We start from the raw sequence: 19718 nt of genomic DNA, 5'->3' as shown, positions 1-19718 counted from the left end.
TCTTCTCATCTTGACGTTTATAGGTCATTTTGTACACTTTTTGTGATTTTTCATTTTCAGCACAGTTTCTCTGAAAGGTTGAGCCACAGTATTTTAAATCGCTAAGTCAGTACAGGAGCATGTCTGTAAGTATGCGCAGATGATGTTAAGCCTGGGCAATGCTCCAGGGGGCACTTTGGCCTTGGGGGCCGCAGAGTTCCACTCCCGTGGCTCTGGGACAGGGGAAGGTGGAGGAAGCTTCTTGCAAAATGGGTGAACAGAGGCCTGCTCATTCTGCCCCAGTGCTGTTTGCCAAACCCATCTGTAGGCATCCAAGATGGAGCACTTATCTCTACAAATCCCCATCTTCAAATGCTCACGACATCCCTCGAGAAGGCGCTGGGGCACAGGCACTGCAGAATGAATTTACTATAGGCATTAAAAGGCACAGACCTTGACTGTGTAAAAGAAACAAAGGGTGTCTTGCAAATCCTTTCCCCTCTACACTACCCTCTATAAGCACTGCTCCCCGCATGTAACATGCTCAGGGTCCCCTCCTACACTCTGTTGCTGAGAGCCTCTACATGCCACTCACTGGTGTTGATCAGGAACTGGTTGGAGACGCCAGGATGGTCCACATCATGAATGGCAGCAGCGAATATTGCAGCCAGGATTTCCAGGTCTGTGAAGACAGCCTGCAAAGAACAGAAGGAATGAGACATCTTGTGGCATGTTTGTTGGTATTCAGCAGACTGGGGCAGATGAAGGGGACCTGCTGCTGGAAATACGGGGGCCAGAACTGGGAGCTCCCACTTCGCTGTGCCACAAACGTGCCCCATGCAGTCAGCCACTATGAGTCAGAGTGTTCCCTGGGCAATAAACAAGTCTTTTTAAGGGTCCAATGGACAGAATTTCTCTGAGGTGAAAGGGATGGCGGCCTGCCTCCATCTACCCTTTGCCTGGTAAAAATGTAGGAAAAGCTGCTGCCACTAAGATCCAGGATCCCCACATCCCATGTTGGATACCCAGTGTGGTGTAGTGGGCAACAAAATGGATTCAGACGTACAGAGAAATACTGATAACTGATGAGGTGGTTATTGTCATTATTGCTTCCTCTTTGGCACTGGCGCAAACATCAAGGTGCAAGGTTTGCCATTCTCAACCAGGCCAAAGGTCTATGTGGGCAGCTCAGAAGCAGGGCCTAAAGAGAGGGAGCGGTTTCCCTGCGGTGGCTCCAGTGATGCACGGCTCCCCCACCGCTTTACCGTGGCCTTAACCATGCTCTCACCAACTTGCCTGGGCAAGAAGCAGGCAGCAGCCGCTCTGTGCCCTACTTTGCAGAGTCTGGCCACGGACTGGTTGCTCCACACCAGCACGTGCACACCAGCCTTTCTCGTCTACAGCTCTTGCCACATGCATACCTCCTCCTCTCTGCCCATTATCCTTCCCTGGTTTCATTCCAGACCCATGCCTCTTGCTTTCTCCTCTTCTTCTCATCCTCCTGGAGTTGGCCCTATTCTAGTTCTTGTTTTCCTGGGCCCTGCTTCTTTCTTACCCCTCCTTTCTTAGGATCCTTCACCTTGCCTGCCTCTCTCTCTTAGCTAGAGCAGATCTGCCAATGGCAGGCAGAGGAACTCCGGACCACAAACATTCCACCTTTTTGTGACAGGCAGGCAGTTGTGTCAATCACAGCCAGAGGCTTCACCACTGCTTCCGTTACACTAGGGGCAGGCAGCATGAAGCTCTCCAGATGTTTTGTCCTACAACTGCCATCAGCTGTGGTCACTGGCTATGTGGGCGAGGGCTGATGGGAACCGTAAGTCAAAACGCCTTGAAGACCACACATTGCCCATGTCTGCCTCATCGCATGAGGGTACAGCTCTTCTGAATGGACCAGACCTTGCGAGAAAAGTTGGGCAGGGAGACTTGCTCCGTGCTATGCGTGCTTGAAGATGACCTCCAGGGCCAGTTCTGCCACCCAGCACTGCAACCCCAGCTAGTATCACCTCTCTCTCTCCAAAAACCTCCAGGGGAACTACCCTCCTAGAGGGGCTGGCAACACCCAGAACGGGGCCTCTCTCTTGCCCACTCCTTTGCCAGGACTTACATCCAAGGCTGGTGTGGAAAGCAGCACGTGTGTAGACTGTGTGACATCAGCAGCATGGAGGCTGTTGTGGTAGGCCACGTCGGCATGGTAGTGGTCTTCTAGCGTCATGATGTAAGTGACTAATGTGTCCACAGGGATCTTGAATGTTTTCAGCAAGTCTCTTTCCTACAGAGGGTGAGGGGGAAAAGAAGCATTTCTTGAAAATATTAGAAGCATCCCCAGTTAGGGAGGCAGCTCAGTCACCCATGCAGCCTGGGAGTTGCAGTCCAACATTTTTGGAGGGAAGGCTGGGCTAGAGCCTACTTTGGACAACAGCATCTGACAAAGTGGGCTCCAACCCGCAGAAGTCTGAACAATAACGAAGGCATGAGTCTGCCACAAGTGTCTTGACTGCTGCAAACCAACTACAACAAACTAGACATTAGCTTCTTTTGTTTTTCCTACTGTGCCCCACTTCCACTCTCCAGAGGACCTAAGAATACTGAACTGCAACTCAGCCAGCCCTCAGTACATACCCCCTTAGAAGTCAGGGTGAGAACCTGGAGGCCCCATCTGACAGTAGACAACACAATCTGGCTCAGAACCCTCCCCCTCAGACTCAAACACATTGGAATACATGCATTTTGTGCACCAAAAATGCTCTGGAAGGTACTCTCATACAAAACCTCTCCCTTTGAGATGCTCTTGTTGTATTTTGGCTTGCTTCACTTTGCAACTTAACATCTCATGGAATAATTCAGGTTGAAGGATAAAGTTAAAATATTATGAAAAAGCATCTTGAACTTTAAACCAATATGCAATACTTTGTAAATCGCACCAGTATTTCTGTTCAATCTGCTGTGGCCCAATCTGGCAGAGAGACTGAGGCAAGGTGGCGAGAAAACAAGATATTGCAATGTGAGCACATGTACCTGGAATACAGTATACATGATGCAACTGAGCGACCGATTGTTGGAGTACTCGGCGACCCGGAAAATGTTAAGGCCCCACTTGTTTAGGTATTCCAGTTCCTGGAAGAGACACGAGGGAAAGAAGTTAGTGTACTTTTGCCACTGTAAGTTCCAAGATAAACAGAGGTTATGAGAACAAGAAACCAAGCCGATGAGGAAAGCAAACCCACCCGCTGTGCTCTCTGTGTTGCTGCAGCTGGAGCCTGAATGGGCATTGCAGGGTTGGAGGGTTGGTGACTGTCCTGCCAGGGAGTGCAGTTTCTGCCCCAGGCCAGGAATGCCAGCTCTGGCTCCAGTTCCATCAGAGCCCATGTAGCTAAGTGGTGCAGCAGTGCTACCCCTGTGGGTGCTCCACCACAATTTAGCAAAAGCTAAGTGACATTTAAGGAGAGGAGATCCAGGTGGTACATCCTGTTTTAACTAGGACCACTTATAATTGAAAAAGCAATCCCACTGTCCCCAGGAAAGAGTCCTAAGGACTACAGGAGTCCTCATAAAATCCTCCTGAGGTTGGAGTGGTGGAGATTCAACCCAGTCCCTGCCCCCTTGCAGCTGGCATGGAGGGAATCGTGCCAACTGCCTCTCCAAGGTCGGAAGCTCAACCTCTGGAGGTGGGGATGTCCCAGTGTGTGTGGTGGTGAGGAGAGTGGAGAGGCCTGGATATGGGTTGCCCTTCTTTCCATTCCGAAGTGTCGTCATGAAGAAGCCTGCCTAGTGAAACATGCAGGGTGAGGGGATGGGGAGGTGACAAGCCCTGAACTGGATGATCAGATGCCTCTGAGTTCAGGGACTTCCAGTCAGCAAGGGCACAATCAATGCGTGTGCACCCTAAAGGACTCAGAATCAGTCCAGTTTCATAAAGGTGATTTTTTAATTGAAAAATAACCTCCTGTGACCAGCTCAAAAGAACAGGTCTGTGAACTGTACTGAGAAGCTTCTGAACCCCCAGTGGTACCAGGGGAGTGAAAAACTTACATACATCCAACTCAGTCAGCTGACCAATTTTAAGGCCGCTCCCCATGCATGATGGTCACATATGGCAGCATCCCCCAGTGGTACTCTCCAGATGTGCCAAAATGATGGAAGCTGCATCCCAACACATTTGGAGGGTGCTGAAATGGGGTTGGTTGATGTATGTGGTGCTTAAGTTATGAAAATGACTTGTTGGGAAGTTCTTTTTAAAGAAAACATCTACGCTAACCCTTCACCACGTGTTCTCCGCTGCTTTAGATGGGCATTGGCTTTCATCAAGACCGCTGCATTTGGGGTGAGGGTGTCACAGTGCTGCACACTCTGGTGTCTGGTTTTTTAAAAATACCTGGTCATATCTTAGGGATAATTGAGATATGAACAAACTTTGAGGCCTCACAAATAGTTGTGCTTCTCCCCTGGCTCTAGAAGCTGGAAAACCGTTTAGGAAATTTTCAGTTCAATATAGTTTCCTCTTTAAAGGAAACTACTGTCAATAGCTCTGAACAAGCCAGGACTTAAATCACCTTCTATCCATCCATGCTTGTTCACATCTTGGTTTATTAAACTGTTCAAATGTGTGTGGATATTGCCCTAGTCCATGAAAAAGATGCCCTAGTCCATGCTAATGTAGGCAGGGCAATTACAGAAAATATTACAGGCTTCTTCTATGCCTTTGCAATACCAACATGGGACTAAGATTATCATGATAATCATGTGGGAGATTGTGATCTGTATATACAATTTTGATAAATGTGTTTGGTTTTGCTTTCTGATTCTTAATTTTTAATTTTGCTATGGGATTTATTCCTGCAAGGAGATCCATCTGGGTCGTTTATTTTGAACCATTTCAAAGGTCTGTAACTAATGTTTTGAACATATTGTTTATGATTTTATTGTTACTATGTCTGAGACCATGTGAACAAGCCCATACAATGTGTTTATGCGCTGGATGCACGCAGCCCAATAAATATATGAATCTGTCATTTAACAGTGTTGGTGAGGTGGCCTTCCTAGTGTAAATTGGGCTAGTCTGGGCATAACATGCATGCCCCGTAAGGTCTGTATGCTCTCCCCTTACCCGCTTCTCCTGCTCACTAGCTTCAGCACTTCAGTCTCAGTCTCTATAAGCCAGAAATTGAAACAGATCGTGGCTCCTGATTTGAACTGTGTAGAGAATTGCAGATAGAGACCAGTCTTGAAATGCCAATGCTTGATTATGAAGCATGGGATGCCTCTCCCTGGGTTAATAATTTATGGTTTAAAAATTGTACTTCCTATACATAATTTCAAAATATCGAATGTATATCTCATTAACATACTTGTATTATATCTTTTAGGACGAGTGAAATAAAGACTGAATAGGAATCTGCTAACTCAGCAGCTCGTGGCTAAACTTTTCAGCCAAGAGTACCACAAGCAAATGCCAGAATATGAGGAAGTGGCTCTTTAGCACATGTGGCAACCCTTGTGCCCTGGCGGTGCTTTCGCCTTTGGTCCACTGAACCTGGGGGCAGGCAGGACTGCAGACATGGCTCTAGAGCAGAGGTGGGAAATTCAAGCTCAGACTCTCAGTCTAGCCTTCCAGTAGCCCCTGCCCCCCTGCCCCAGGCTCTCTTCATTTCTTTGGTTCTGTGCAGTTGTTTTCTCATCTCTGAGAGCTGAACTGTCTCTCCTAACAGGACTTCATTACTGGCAGTAAGAGATGGCACCTGGCGAATTTTTGGAGAGGGCTGTTTTTGGCCCCAGGCACCACTGGAATGCAGCCTTTGAGAGCACATCAAAAATTGAATTTGGCTCTGGAGGCGAAAGAGACTCCCTGCCTGTGTCTAGCTCCCAGTTCTGGTGCCACCTGTGATTTTTACATTGCAGACCAACCACCTATTTTCTAAAATTGGATAGCCATGGGTAACAAGTGGCCTTGAATTTGCCTCTGGTGAAGGATGACAGGAGTGTAGGCCCAAATATCTGGAGCACCACAAGCCGCCTACCCTGGCCTATAATGAAAGTGGGGGAGAAACATCAGACTCCCTTTCAGTCTTGCTTTACTGATGACCCTGATTTACTGATTTACCGTCTATATCATACTTAGGTTAGACTTTCCTCTGCTCGCTTCCATCATACAGAATCACAGTATAGTAGAGCTGGAAGGGGCCAAAGAAGCCAAGAGGCCAACAGGTCCAACCCCCTGCTCAGTGCAGGACTCCAAGTAAAACCACCCCTCTCAGATGCCAGGTGTCACAAGTCTCACCTTACTGAGCAACTCCTCCTGATCAGTTTTGACCCCAAAACGGGGGATGCTAGAATTGGTCAGGCTGGAACTGTGCATGAGTTTCTTGACCCCGCTGATCTGGCACATGGGTTGCTGGCGCTTCTTCTTCTCCCGCTCTTTCTGTGTTGGGGATGGGATCTCCACATCATTCTGCTTGTCTGAGGACGAAAAGAGACTGCATCTGAGAGAGAGAGGACAAGGGCGAAAGACTGAAGGCGCCACCATCTGGCCTGTGCAAGACTTTCTCTGTGCACATGTTCAGGCATTAGGGGCACATGTGTAGGTCTCTGTTCCTGTCTGCTTCCCTGCCCTACCAAAATGATATCCCTGTACTACACAGGGATATGTACATGCAATTAAACAAACCCTGCCTTAAAAGTCTGGGTTGCTTCTTTCATCAAAGCAGAGTTCTGCTTTTGGACATCAGAGAGAACATCCCTAGGAACAGGAAGATCGCAGGTTGGTTATGAAAATGGAAGCAATCAGAAGCCAGCATACTTTTCCAGGGTACTGACACAAAACCCATGGTTAATAAAACATGGCTCCTTAATTGTGCAAAGTGGGTCAGAGTTTCATTCCAACTCAAAGAGTTTTGCATTTTAGTTATGAGAGTTTATTGCTTTCAGCATGAAAAAGGCTCACAATCCCATTCTGAATACCTTGCACAGCAGCCAGGATAATGCAAAATGAGTAAGTATCAATGGATGCTGTGCTGACAGCCATGCATAGACAATAATGTCTTAAGAGGGTTGGAGGCATCCATGTCCACCGCAGTTTCCATTGTTTTAGCCCACCTGGTCGTATCCCCTGGTTCTTTCAGTGCTTCATGTAATACCCAGGAAAAGCAGAAAGAAGCTCCCAGAACTGAAGTCAGTGTGCACGAACTTTGTGGCCGAAGTGCTGCAGGTACCTCTTGGGGAGTACCAATGCCCAGATCAGCGTAGGAATGGTTGGCAGGATTTTAAGAAGTATCATCATCGTTGCCATCATTGCCATCACCATCATCAGAGTGCAAGTGTTCATCTGCACAAATGATGGATTATAGTAGTGTTTGAAACAAATGAATATATCTGTTGGAAGGCTTCCTGCTGTCAATACTAAATCCATTCCAAGCTCTGTTTTTCTTTGGACAGTGTACTTTCCTAATCTCCAGTGTTAAAGTGGACTTCTGCTCATGTATCTGAATGTGCTTAAATAAATAACAAAAAGGAGCACTCAGGGTGCCCAAATATAGCACCTCAACAGAATGCTTCCCTCGTTGCGTGTGTTAGCTATTTAAGGTGCAGCCCTATGCAACTTTATCAAAAATGGCCTACAACTCCCAGCATGCCCCAGCAAGGATCTTATCTTCAACCTCTCAAGTAGGATTATGGCTTTCTATTACCATTCATTTCCCATGGGGGGGGGGCAGATGGGGGAGGGGGGAAGTAACATGCTGGACATGAGGACAATGTTGCAGTGGAAGAAAGTCCTGTCCACCCACAAGAGCAGTTGGGGTGTCTGCGTGCAGAGAATTTATGTCCCCTTGCCCCCTCCTGAGGGTAGCTCAGGGGCTGTGGAGAAGAGGCATCGAGCTGCTTTCCAATCCTGACCTGGTCTCCTGTATTCCTCAAACTGCCATGGCCTCCAGGCTTGAGAAAGGAGGGAAGCAGCCCATTTTAGCAGAAGGAAAGGAGGCCATGCCATGAATTTTCTCCTCCACCTTCTACCACTTCTGTTCCTCACCCCAAGAAAAGTAGGGCAAGGATTGTTTGGAGGTGGGCAGTGGACAGGGAGGAAGAGGCTGGGAGATGTAGGTCTAGCCCTTCCACTTGCTTTTCTGAGAGGATGAGGAAGAGGAAAAGGAAGAGGAAGAGGAGGAGAAGGAACTGGACAGGGAGTGGTAAGCACACACAGGCAGGGCTGGGGAAGGAGTTGAACTCCTTGCCCACCTTCTGGCAGAGCAGGTCTTTTCCTGGTTAACAAGTGTGGTTGGAAAATGGGAGTAGAAGTAGTACAGCTTCCCTCCCACTGCCCAGAGTCAGGAAAAATCCTGTCATTTATGGATTCAGTTCTCTTTGCGCTCCCTTTCCCAAGAAGTGGACTGTGAATCTGAGCTATTCTTAACAAGGAGGGGTCAGCAGTGTGGCTTCCCCCCAAAACCTGCACACAGCCTGTCCTCCATCCCTTGAAATCTATTACCTGTGGCTGGGATACCACACAGCCAGCACTGGGGTGCCACTGAGCGCCCGTGGGAAGGAGTGGGGATGTGGGCACAGGAGTGCTTCCTGGCCAGGGATGCTGGCCAGCCATGCAGAGCTCTGGGCTGGAGGGCTCTGCTAAGGAGGAGCTGTGTGTGGGGAGACTCACCCTCAGGAGAGCAGGGCCTTGTTCCCCCTCCTTCTTCCAGGACTGTCTCCAGGGGCAAGAAGTCACGGCTGGGTGGCACCCACTGGGAGAAGAGAGGTGGCGGTGGGGACAGCCTGCCCAGGGGTAGGTGGCGGATACTGGGGGAGCCCAGTGGGGGAAGGAAGTGGGGAGGGCGCAGGGAGATGGGGAAGTGAGAGCGGGTCACGTCATCAGCTATTCCCCAATGGTAACTGCGGGAGAAGCAGCGGCAGGGGGGCCTCATGGCAGAGTGGGGGCGGGGGCGGGAAAGAGGGAAGCAGGGCATGGCCCATGGCTGCATTCTAGAGTTCTGGGCTCTGTGTTCCTAGGAAACCAGCCTGTGACATCACAGAACACCCAGCCCAAGCAGCTTGCAGTGGAACTCTTCCATGTGGGTGAAACGGGGTGCCTCCCTTCTGTGCACCCCAGACATCCCAGGATTCTGAGACTGGCCTGGGAGCTGGCATGCTGGGAGCACTTTGCACCCCCAGACTGGAGGGCTTCCTCGCAGTGTGGTGAGTGCTCCATAAATCATGCCACTCCAGACAGGCTAGGTGGGTACTTGGCTCAGGCAGGGATTAGGTGAAGCAGGAAAGACAGGCCAACGCAGACGCTCTTGGCAGAAGTGGGAGAAGAAGGAAGTATTCGGTTTCCTTTCCTCACCCAAGCTAACAGACCCCTTCTCCCCACTCTGAGCCAGGAACAACACAGAAGTCCTGCCTTGCTTCTACTCCTCTTCTGCAGCCAAGAATGGAATCCAAATGTCAAGGTGGTTCCCAGACTTGGCCCTCTGCTAGCCATAACTAACTCTGCCAGAGCCCGAAACCACCCAGAAATCTCAGCATCTGGAATCTTATGCAGTCACACTGGAAACACACATCTCGCTGGTGTCCAGCCTAAGTTCCCCATCTGATAAGCCACTCTCTCAATAAGAAACTCGGTGTCAGCAAAGTTTCTGGGCTGGCTGTGTTCCCACCCCACTAAGCACTGAAAGGCTGGCCTTGGTTTCTTGCATCTTTTGTACCTCAATGGCGTGCACTGCCCTGGCACCTGACCTTGGCAGGACAGGCTGCAGCTGCTCCAGAGGAGCCAGGAGTGTGAATTCTGGCCTCTACACAGCTTACACTTGGCCTGAGCGCTCAGCCTCAGTTCCGGCTCTCACACAAGGCTCCCATTGAAGTGGCAGTTTGCATCAACATTTGCTTAAGGCTGGGTATTTGCATCTGCTGACGTCAATGGAGGCTTGGCTTCTGGGGAGCTCAGTGGACAGAGGGCTTTGCTTCAGACACGTTCTTGTTACTGGCTATTCTTTCTGGTTCAGAGAGTGAGTGTGTGGGATTCTCGGGGAAACAGACAAGGAGAAACCTTTACTTCACATGGCCCTGCATTCCTCCATATGTAAATGTGGTATCTGCACTTTAATTTGCCTATGGTGGCAATGTAATGTTTGAGCGAGAGCAAAGAGCTATGTATGTTCATACAGTAAGAGTTGGAGGGGATGCATTTGCATAGGATGGTTTGTGCAGACTGGAGTCCTGAAAGGCCAATCTTATGCATGTTTACTTGGAAGTATGTCCTATTAACTGGGTTCTGGGGTTCAAACCACACAATAATCTACATTCAAGAGTTGAATGTAGGTTGTCACTACGTAACGGTGTGGGATTAAAACTTAGATGATTGTGCAGTTTAAAGCCAGCTGCTGTGGTACAGTCATAAGTAAATGTGCAAACTCATAAGTAAATAATGCAGACATGCATAAGTAAATTCCATATTCACTTTCCTGGGAATAAGTTCTATTGAATTGATGCATTGGAGTTTATTTCTGGGTACACATGTACAGGACTGCACAATTAATGTGAAATTTTCTTGTCCAGCCTCGTGTGACATGATCCAGCTGTCATGTCACAGGACCTAAGTACCTGGACTGAGTAGCAGCAGCCAGAGAGGGCCATTCCAAACAGGAGATAGAACTCAATGGTGCTAATTCTAGATATCACTTCCAGAACTGGTCACTGGCTGGACAGCTTTGCACAAAGCAGAGAGGTAACCTGGGGTCTTACTCCCCCTAAAGGATAAGGTCTGAAGTTTGAGGGTGCTCCTGCTCTTAAATTACCACTGGAATTCCATGTGGATTTGGTGGCCAGGAGCACCTTTCATCAGCTGAGGCCAATCCACCAGCTAGGACTCTATCTGGACAGGTAGAACATGGCACCAATCATTCATGCGCTGGTAACCTCTTGTCTGGATTATTGCAATGTTCTTTAAGTGGGGCTTCTTTTGAAGATGGTCCAGAAACTTCAATTGGTTCAGAATAGGGCAGCAAGGCTGATGATGAGGGCTGGCAGGTATGATCATATAATGCCAGTCCTCTACTATCTCCACTGGTTACCAATTGAAATCCAGGCCCAGTTCAAAATGTTAAAACTTCTGTTTTTAGCCCTAAACATCTTGGGGTCAAGATACCTATGGAGTGCCTCTTCCCACATGTGCCTACTCAGTCCCTTAGATCATCATTGGGGGTCTTTCTCAAGGAGCTCCCTCCTCAGGAAAAAGAAACAGAGCAAGTCAGAAAGGGTCTCCTAGGTCATCTAATCTGACCCCCAGCTCCAGCCAGCTCCACTCATAACATGCCTACCATGTGCATGTCCAGCCTATCCTTGAACATTCTCACCAATGGGACCTCAACCACCTCCTGTGGAAGCCCATTCCATACACTCGGGGTCCTGACTGTCAGGAAGTACTTCCTGGCATCCAACTTGAACCTTGGTTCTCTGAACTTTGCTCCATTGGAACACATCCTGCCCCAGTCTGCCAGGAAAAACAGGTCTCAACTCCACATGTCACCCCCACCCCCATGTACCTGTATATCACCAACAGATCCCTTGGAATCTCTTCTCCAGGCTGAAAACACCTGGTTCCCTCAGTCTTACCTCATACAACTTCTCCTGCAATCTGGCCACCATCCTTTTGGTCCTATGCTGCACTGATTCCAACCTGGCTCTATCCTTCCTGTAACGTGGAGCCCAGAATGGAACACAATACTCCAGTTGCAGGTACACCAGAGTGTTATAGGGTGGCAGTAATACCTCTCTCAATCTACTCTTTTGTCTACTTGGCTCAGTACCCATTTGCTATGGAGGTTCCTCTTATGTCTAATCCCTCTTACAACCTCTGTTTGAATCCACGGCAGTGCTCTCCTTCACCAAATAAGCAGGGTGGCTACAAGGAGAAAGGCTTCTCATCTATGGAACCCTGATTTTGGAACCAGCTCGCCAGAGAAGTTCTCCTGGCGCCCTCTTTGTACTCTTTTTGGCACCAGGCAAAAACCTTTTTATTTTCCCAATATTTTAACTGTGAGGATGATTTTAATTTCTTATATCTGATTTACTATCTGCTGTTGTGCCTTTTATGCTGTCCTTGTGGATAAATTGTGGATCTGTGAAGTTTTATAATAGTGTTGGCTTTGGATTGTTGGTTTGCTGGATTTTACTGTCATCTTGTTATTTTTAATTGTACTTTTGCAGAATATTTTTAACCGTTTAACCCACCCAGGGAGCCTTGCTGGTTGATATGGCAGGATAAAAATCTGATAGATAGATAGATAGATAGATAGATAGATAGATAGATAGATAGATAATCTGGTTCTGGGTTTGAGATAAGTACTGACAAGGCACAGAAGAACCCCTGGGTCTTCCACAAAGTTGAGTTAGCTGGTTCTGCCTACACATACAGGCACTTGCTGTGACTGAAAGTAAAGGTTATCAGTTCTGATAAAGTTAATTTACAATAAACCATGGAACAAGTAACCTTGAATCCAATTGTTGATTAACTGAGACGAAGCAAAAAGAAAAACAGTCTTAAAGAACTGAGAAGTTATATGATAATAAGGAAAAACAAATCCTCACCAAAGCTTTATGGGGAGAGGAGGGTCTTTTGAAGGGCACAAGCCCAGTCCTGACACGCAGGGCATTCTGTGTGGCCAGCCGTGAGTGCCCATGCTGCTCCCCTCTTGTGCCACTTCTGCTGTGCTGGGGAAGACAGTGGGGACAGAGCCATCCCAGCATAGTTTTCCTGCCCACCAAATGGCTGTTTGGTGACTTTCTCTGTGCACAGTCATCCTTATTTGAGCAGTACATCTTCCTCCCTGGCATAAACTGTTCTTGAAGTGCAAGGAGATACATCCCTCTCATCCCTCCATGATGAGATGGGAGGAGAAGTGTGCATCTATATGTGGGGAAGGGGAAAACGGTGTGTATGTGTTTTTACTTGCATAACTATGTTCTTGGAGGAAAGGGCACAGTCCACTCATTTTCCAACGCAGAGGTGCACAACCTGCAACCCCAAACATTAATGGTGGCATGGAAATGGCATGTCCCATCAGGGATTTTATCCCACTTCCCTCTCTGACCCAAGGCAGGCTTGTGCAAGATCACTGGGATGGGGGACAAGCCATCTCAAGCCCTAACCCCTCACCTTATTTTGTGTCTGTGTGTTTGTACATGTGCAGTCTCTTTAGGGTTGAAAGGCATGCAAATGGAAGCTTGTTTTAGTTGCCGTTTGTGTAATTTACAGCTCTGATTTTCTGGCTGTGCTGGTACCGTATTTTGTCTGTAAGCTTTCTTCTTTCCTAGTGATCCCAACCAATCAGAGCTGACTCTCTGCTGACATCAGTGAGGGCAAACAAAGCCAATCCATTGCCCTTAGTTTAAAATGGGGTGGGGAGCAGTAAGAATCTCCCTGTTGCCAAGGCAACTATGCTGCCTCAGCACCAGAGATGCTCCTTGTTCTTTTATGCAGTAGTTTAGGATAGTGCAGCAGGGAGGGTCTTGGAAGGATATTTGATTGTAGATGTCCTCTCCATGGGATGTGCATTTGAATATGTAACTGTGGGCACATTCTCACAGAAGTACTTATGAGACGATTATGTGAAACTAGAATGGGATTTGAGCAAGGGAGCATCATCATCGCACCCACTGCAAATATTTTTGCCACCTTACAAGCTGCTCACTCACTGGAAAGGGAGGTGCTTCGGGGGCTGTACATGTAGAAGTGGTAGCACTTTGGCTCAGCTCTAAGGAAAATAAACACTGCAAACAGAACACAGGTAAATCTTGGAGAAATGGATGAGTTCATTATTAGACTTGGAAGAACGTGCAAGAACTAGGACTGTTTTAGATTACAATTAAGATATAGAGGTCTACAGACAAAAGACCTAGAGACATTTTAATGAAACATTAAAACAATGAACTGATGAGAAAAATTATTACTGTGTTTATGGCAAGCCCATGAAACCTCTACTTAGCAAGCAAAGATTCACACCGTTGCAGATTTTTTAAAAATCATAAATGTTAAAGGAATATATAGCACTTCATATTTGTTACTATAATATCACGTATTGATGGGATTTTCAATTTAAATTTGTTATTTTTTCAATATATATTTGTAGCCCAGAAAAATATATCCCCTCTTTTGGGAAACACCTCTGGAAACTGAATAATCTTGAGGGCAAAACTGTATAATTAATGAGAAAAAGTTGATAGTAGTTAAGATTGCACACTATGCAGTAATGGATCAGGAGAATGTTTTCTTTCTAATATCTAATCTACCTCATCATATTTGACAGGAATGTCTTATCTGTAGATGGTGATGTCTGATGTTTTTTTCTGTGGGAGAACACATTGCGTAAATATGTATATCCAGAGAGCTCTGGCGTTGGGGTAATATGGAAATGACGATAATGACAACGATGATGACCATAGTATCTATACACACACACTAAGGAATGTACAAGAGCTAGGATCTTGACAATCCAAGGGTTTGATTCTTCTGCACTCACCTAAGAAGGTGTTGGAAATGTATTCGGAGACCTGGTTTCCCGAGCGGCTCATTTCAGATAGATGGGTTAATTCACGGTTCAGCATTCTTTTGAACTGCCGGGTGGGGTGGGGGGAGAGAGAAAGAGAATGGAGTTAATATGCACTTGCTGTCATGTACACTGGTGCAAATGGATATGCACGAAGATGCATGTGAGTGCACTGAACAGGTAGTTGTGTGCAGCTCCACAATACTTCGAATAGGCATGAGAGTACTTCCATGGGGAGCCCCATTTTGCATGTGCACGGAAAGACCGGCTCACAAAGCGAGAATTGCTGCAAGGTGGTGTTTGCAAGTGATCCTGTGACATTCATGCCACCTAGAATATGTGAGCTGCTCTGCAGTGGGTTTTTAATTGTGTGCCTAGGGAGCTTTGGATTTTTAAGTGAGAAGATCAGCAGTGGCAGATAAGTGTGTTTACCATTAGCAATCTTGTCCCACTTTTTTACTGCTCCGGCTGCAACCGGGTTTGACCAGCTTAGGCAGTACCTCCTGTGAACTGAGTGTGCACCCTCAAAAATATACTGGAATCCTTCATGAAGTATGGGGGGCTTTAGCTGCTTAAAGGAAATTCCACTGCAGCAACAAAACTAAACAAAACAGGTTTTTCTGAATGTAGGAAGCTTGGAAACCGATGCTCTGGTGACATATGCACTTCTGCTGGATGTGTATGCATTTTCATGTGCATACACACATACGCGAGCATGCAAACATCCCCTGAAATGGAGATGCTGTTGCACAGATGCAAAGGCACCACTGTGACTGTGAATTTATGCAATGTTTTATTATATTGTCATGGGAACACATGCATACAATGTGCCAAAACTGTGAGCTTATGGTGCTGCTGATTTCAGAGTAGGCATGAGCCTTGTGAGCATGCATGGACCTCCTGAACAAACACCTGAGCTCCAAGAGAGTTTCACTGGAGCAGGTCAATTCTGCTGTTGCTCAGAAACACCACTGATAGGAGGCCAGCTGAAATCTTAAACGCAATGGCTAGGAATAAACTCTTTCTGAATAAAGAAGAGACTCTCCTGACTTCATACTAGATGGTCTTGGGTGCCCTACAGAAAAGGGAGGCTACTGGACTGCACAACACAGATGGCTCTGAGCATCTTCTCACTGAGACTAGGCTTACTGTGAATGACTAATGCTTGGATATAGCTTTGGTGAAATGCCATGGGAAGGGAAAAGATGCTTGCAGAAATGAGATGGATTTCACATGTGATTTGTTTAGGTCCTCAATGTACCATTACTCTTCATTTCTACATTGGGTGCCCCACTTGAGGGCTGTCTGCCCAAACAACTCAGTCCCTACTCCATCCTGACTCAACCATCTCTCTTTGTTTTACCTTCAATGATTTTGCCCCAGCCTGTCCAAAGGCTCCAGGTGGCTTACAGTTCTCTTCTGCAGACACCCCTCAAACCCAGTTTTCCTCCAGGGAACCTTTGGGTGTGTGTCTTACAACCAGACCTATTCCTCCAAACTTGCTGGCTTTGCCTCCAAACTTGCTGGCTTTGTCTTCCCTCCAATTCTTCTCAATTCCCCTGTGTGGAATTTAGCACAGAACAGGCCCTGTATGACCAAGTGCCCCTTCTCCTCCTGCAGGTCCCACAACAATTAGTTTTTCCTTGCAAAAGGTACAGCCAGCTCTTATTCTTATGAAGGTACCTTTTTCTTCATTGTGGCTTCCCAGACCTAAGCTTTGCTCTTGTCACAGCCTCTTGTACCAGATGGTTTCTCTTTCCCCTCCCAAAAATACTCAGATGAAATGATGCACTCTTTTCAGCTTCCATCTTTCTCACGCGTGCTCCATGAAACTGATAATGTGTTCTCGATTTCTGGCCTTGCACATTGCTGTGGTCTACAACCACTGAACATAAATCTCACCCAGGGACATTTTGACAGATCTTCAACAGTGTCGCTTCCCTAGATCACTATTACAAGTAGCAACTGCTGATGAAACAAATGAAAGCACCATTCCTAGGTCAAATCAGGTGCCTTTGGAATGCTAACATTAATCTGAAAAGTGGAGAATTCTCTTTTTCTTCTATAAAAAGGAAACTCAAGCTGGTACATGATGGCTCAGTGCAACAAATGGTGCCAGATTTTCATCCCTAGGGCAGAGGGATGGAGAAATGGGCTCACTGGACATTAAAAATTGGGCGCCAAGAATGTGAGATGGAGTTACTGGGTATCCTTTTGAGTAGTGCGGACAGGGGGTCTGGCCAGCTCCTTTTTACCTGATCCAACAAAGAACCCATGGACCTAAACCCCACTGACTTTCCTATAGTTAGTGGCAAAGAACTTTGCATCAAGTACTTGGGCGAAAGGAGGACTAGCTTGTTTTCCCAGTTCCGTGCCTGACATTGCGCTCTCATTTTAAAACCACTTTGTCCTTGAGAAAACTCCCGGATGCTGCTCCCTGGCAGAAGGGTTGAGGTGACTCATCGGCTCGTCAGCCGAGACCGAGACGGGTAATGCTACAGACTGCCTTGCCGCAGCAGCCTCAGGGAGAAACCAAAGGGAAAAGCCACCTTCTGGGTGGAGGGAGGGAGGGAGGACTTGGGCTTCCACGGTGCTGCTTCAGTTGCTCTTGATCCAGGGGCATGATGGTGTTCTGCAGAAGTGCAGTCCAAGGGACCACCCTTCTCTGTTGCAGTAGAACAAACCTCTTCCTCTGCCTGGACTCACCCAGGCACACAGCAGCAGCAGCAGCAGCAGCAGCTCTGCAGACAGGCATTCTTGCCCTGTCCCTGTCGGTCCCACACGTACTCCTTATATGTAGCATTCCACATGCAAGCTCTGTCTCGGATGCTGTGCTTTTCACATCTAGCCGTCTCTCCACTTCCAAGTTGGCCTTTCCCTACAGCGGCCTCACCTAAGCTGGTGACCTCCACGTATGCTCGGCTACAACTCCCAGCACCCCAAGCCAGCAATGATGAGATTTGTAGTCCAATATAGGTGGAGGGCACCAGCTTTGGGAAGACTACCTTACAGGTAGCTGTGTGGTCAAAAAGCTGCTCTAGGTTTCTTAGGGGAAGGGAAGAATGAAAAATTAACATGCCAAGTAGATGCACCCATGATGGAAATTGCTCCATATTTATATGAGAAGAGAAGAGTTCTTGCAGAAGTCAGCATTTTTGGGGCAACTGTGCCCACAAAGTTCTGAAGAACATTTAAGCTCTGAACTTGAAAGGTGGCCACACTGAGGAGGGCCAGGAACTCTTCTTGATCAATCCCAGAGTGTAAGACATGGAGTAACGGCCACAAGCTACAGGAAACCAGGTTCTGGCTGAACATCAGGAACAATTTCCTGACTGTTAGAACAGTACGATAATGGAACCAATGACCTAGGGAGGTAGTGGGCTCTCCTACACTGGAAGCATTCAAGACGCAGCTGGACAGCCAACTGAGAGAGATGGTTTGACTTGGAGTCCTGCACTGAGCAGTTGGTTGGACCCAATGGCCCTCTGCTCTCTTTCAACTGTACTATTCTATGATTCCCAATGGCAATATATAGAGGAAGAGGGATGGAGGGAAAAACCTGGCTTCTCCCAAGACACTTCCCACCCCACTGTTTGCAGGTTCCAGTAAAGCAGTTTGAGGAATGGAGCAGCTGCCATCCTTGGCCTAAGAATGAACGCACTCTGGGTTTGCCATGCGTGTTCAGTCTTCTTTCTGTATAAGCACGTCAGGCCAAAAATAATACATCAAGCCTGGAACAGCAGGCCTTGCCTTGAAGCAGGTGCATGGAAGGCCACCAATGAACAGGGCTGAGCAGTGCTTTGCAAGACACAGCCCCATGCATCTGGGCTCTTGGACCCAATGCACTTTTGAATGTACTTGCAAACTGCCATCACCAAACTGCTACACTGACCCCCCACCTCCTGCTGCTTGCCAAATACATCTATTTAGTCCTTTGTTATGGCAGGCAGGACACATGGCTTTGCAAGAACTGTAGACTGCAAACACCCTTAGCATGTGTGTCTGGATGTAGGCAGCATTTCTTGTGAGACATGATGTGCAACCTACAAGCAGGGCAGGGAGTCAGTACTTTTGCCCATATTGTAGCAGTGTCCCCAGTATGGCAGTTTTCTTCTCCCACAGGGCTGTAAGGCATTCAGCTCACTTATAGGAAAGAAAATAGGCAATGCAACTGGGGGTACCATTGAGATGGGAGTTTAACCAGTTCCCTGAAACTGGCAGTCCCATCTGCTGCGAACCAAGCCTGCTCTGATCTGCACATCCTTGCCCTGAGCTCTGTTTCTTGGCAATACTACAGAGTGAAGGAATACTGAGGATCCATGTATCTATACCAGCCTTCCCCAAACTGGACTGCCCTGGTTGTTTTGGCCTACAACTCGTAGCGCTGCTCACCAGGGACTATGCTGCCTTGGGCTGATGGGGACTAAGGTTCAAAACATCTGAGAACTCAAGGTTGGGGGACACGATACTTATCTATACTTATTCACCAATGTGAGCAACTTGTGGCCCTCCAGATGTTTTGGCTTACTACTCCTATCATTCCTAGCTAGTACACCCCATGGTTAGAGATGATGGGAGCTGTAGGGCAAAAAATTTGGAGGGTCACAAGTTGTCTGTCCCTGATACACACACGTTTTGCTCCTTAGATTCACACTCATTAATTTTTATATGATCTAGCTCCATCTAGTAGGATGGAGGATGTGAGGAAGACATTCAAGCAGATCAAAGGCTGAGCTGGGATTTGAACAACAGAACTTCTCCACAAGTCTGTAAGTAGAGGCCTCCTCCTGCTTCCCTGCTCCCACCAAATCTATTTATCCTGGCTGACTCCAGCTGATTCCATGTACGCTTCTTAAAGGACTTTGGGCTGCTTTCCTGCTGCTGGTGTGCTTGTATGAAGAACAGAAATGCATTTTAAAATGCATGCTTTTGCTGGTCCTTTAAAATCAGCTGATAGTCAAGAAGGCAGATTTTTAAATTGCATTTCAAGCTTTGCTTATGGCACCTGTGAGAAGTGCTTTATCTGAAACATATTTTTAGTTTACCACCTGCGTGTCAACATTTAAACCAGGAAAAGCATATGTTGTGAACAGTGGCTACTGTGGAATAAGTGAAGCCAGGGAAGAGTCCAGGTGATAATTCAGAGTGCTTTACAGTATGTGTGTGATGTTGGCCTTAGTTTCTTGTCTGTATCATGCTTTGTGAAACACA

At 47.3% G+C, this 19718-nt stretch overlaps 1 protein-coding gene across 6 annotated transcripts in view; it reads right to left on the bottom strand.

The window, feature by feature from the left end:
- The window catches only part of PDE4A (phosphodiesterase 4A), a 99617-nt gene that overhangs the window by 9123 nt on the left and 70776 nt on the right, over positions 1 to 19718 (bottom strand). For all 6 annotated transcript variants that reach the window (XM_044443802.1, XM_044443800.1, XM_044443803.1 and 3 more), the window contains 5 exons: positions 14481 to 14574; positions 6257 to 6435; positions 2998 to 3096; positions 2087 to 2251; positions 575 to 674 (listed from right to left, as the gene is read on the bottom strand). In XM_044443802.1, the coding sequence (XP_044299737.1) occupies positions 575 to 674; positions 2087 to 2251; positions 2998 to 3096; positions 6257 to 6435; positions 14481 to 14574 (637 nt within the window). The remainder of the gene's footprint in view (positions 1 to 574; positions 675 to 2086; positions 2252 to 2997; positions 3097 to 6256; positions 6436 to 14480; positions 14575 to 19718) is intronic.

This window comes from Varanus komodoensis, unplaced genomic scaffold, assembly GCF_004798865.1.
Source record: "Varanus komodoensis strain SLA01 unplaced genomic scaffold, ASM479886v1 scaffold42, whole genome shotgun sequence".
Lineage (NCBI taxonomy): Eukaryota > Metazoa > Chordata > Lepidosauria > Squamata > Varanidae > Varanus > Varanus komodoensis.
The sequence above is the reverse complement of the archived record's forward strand: the minus strand, read 5'-3'. Positions and strand labels throughout refer to the sequence as shown.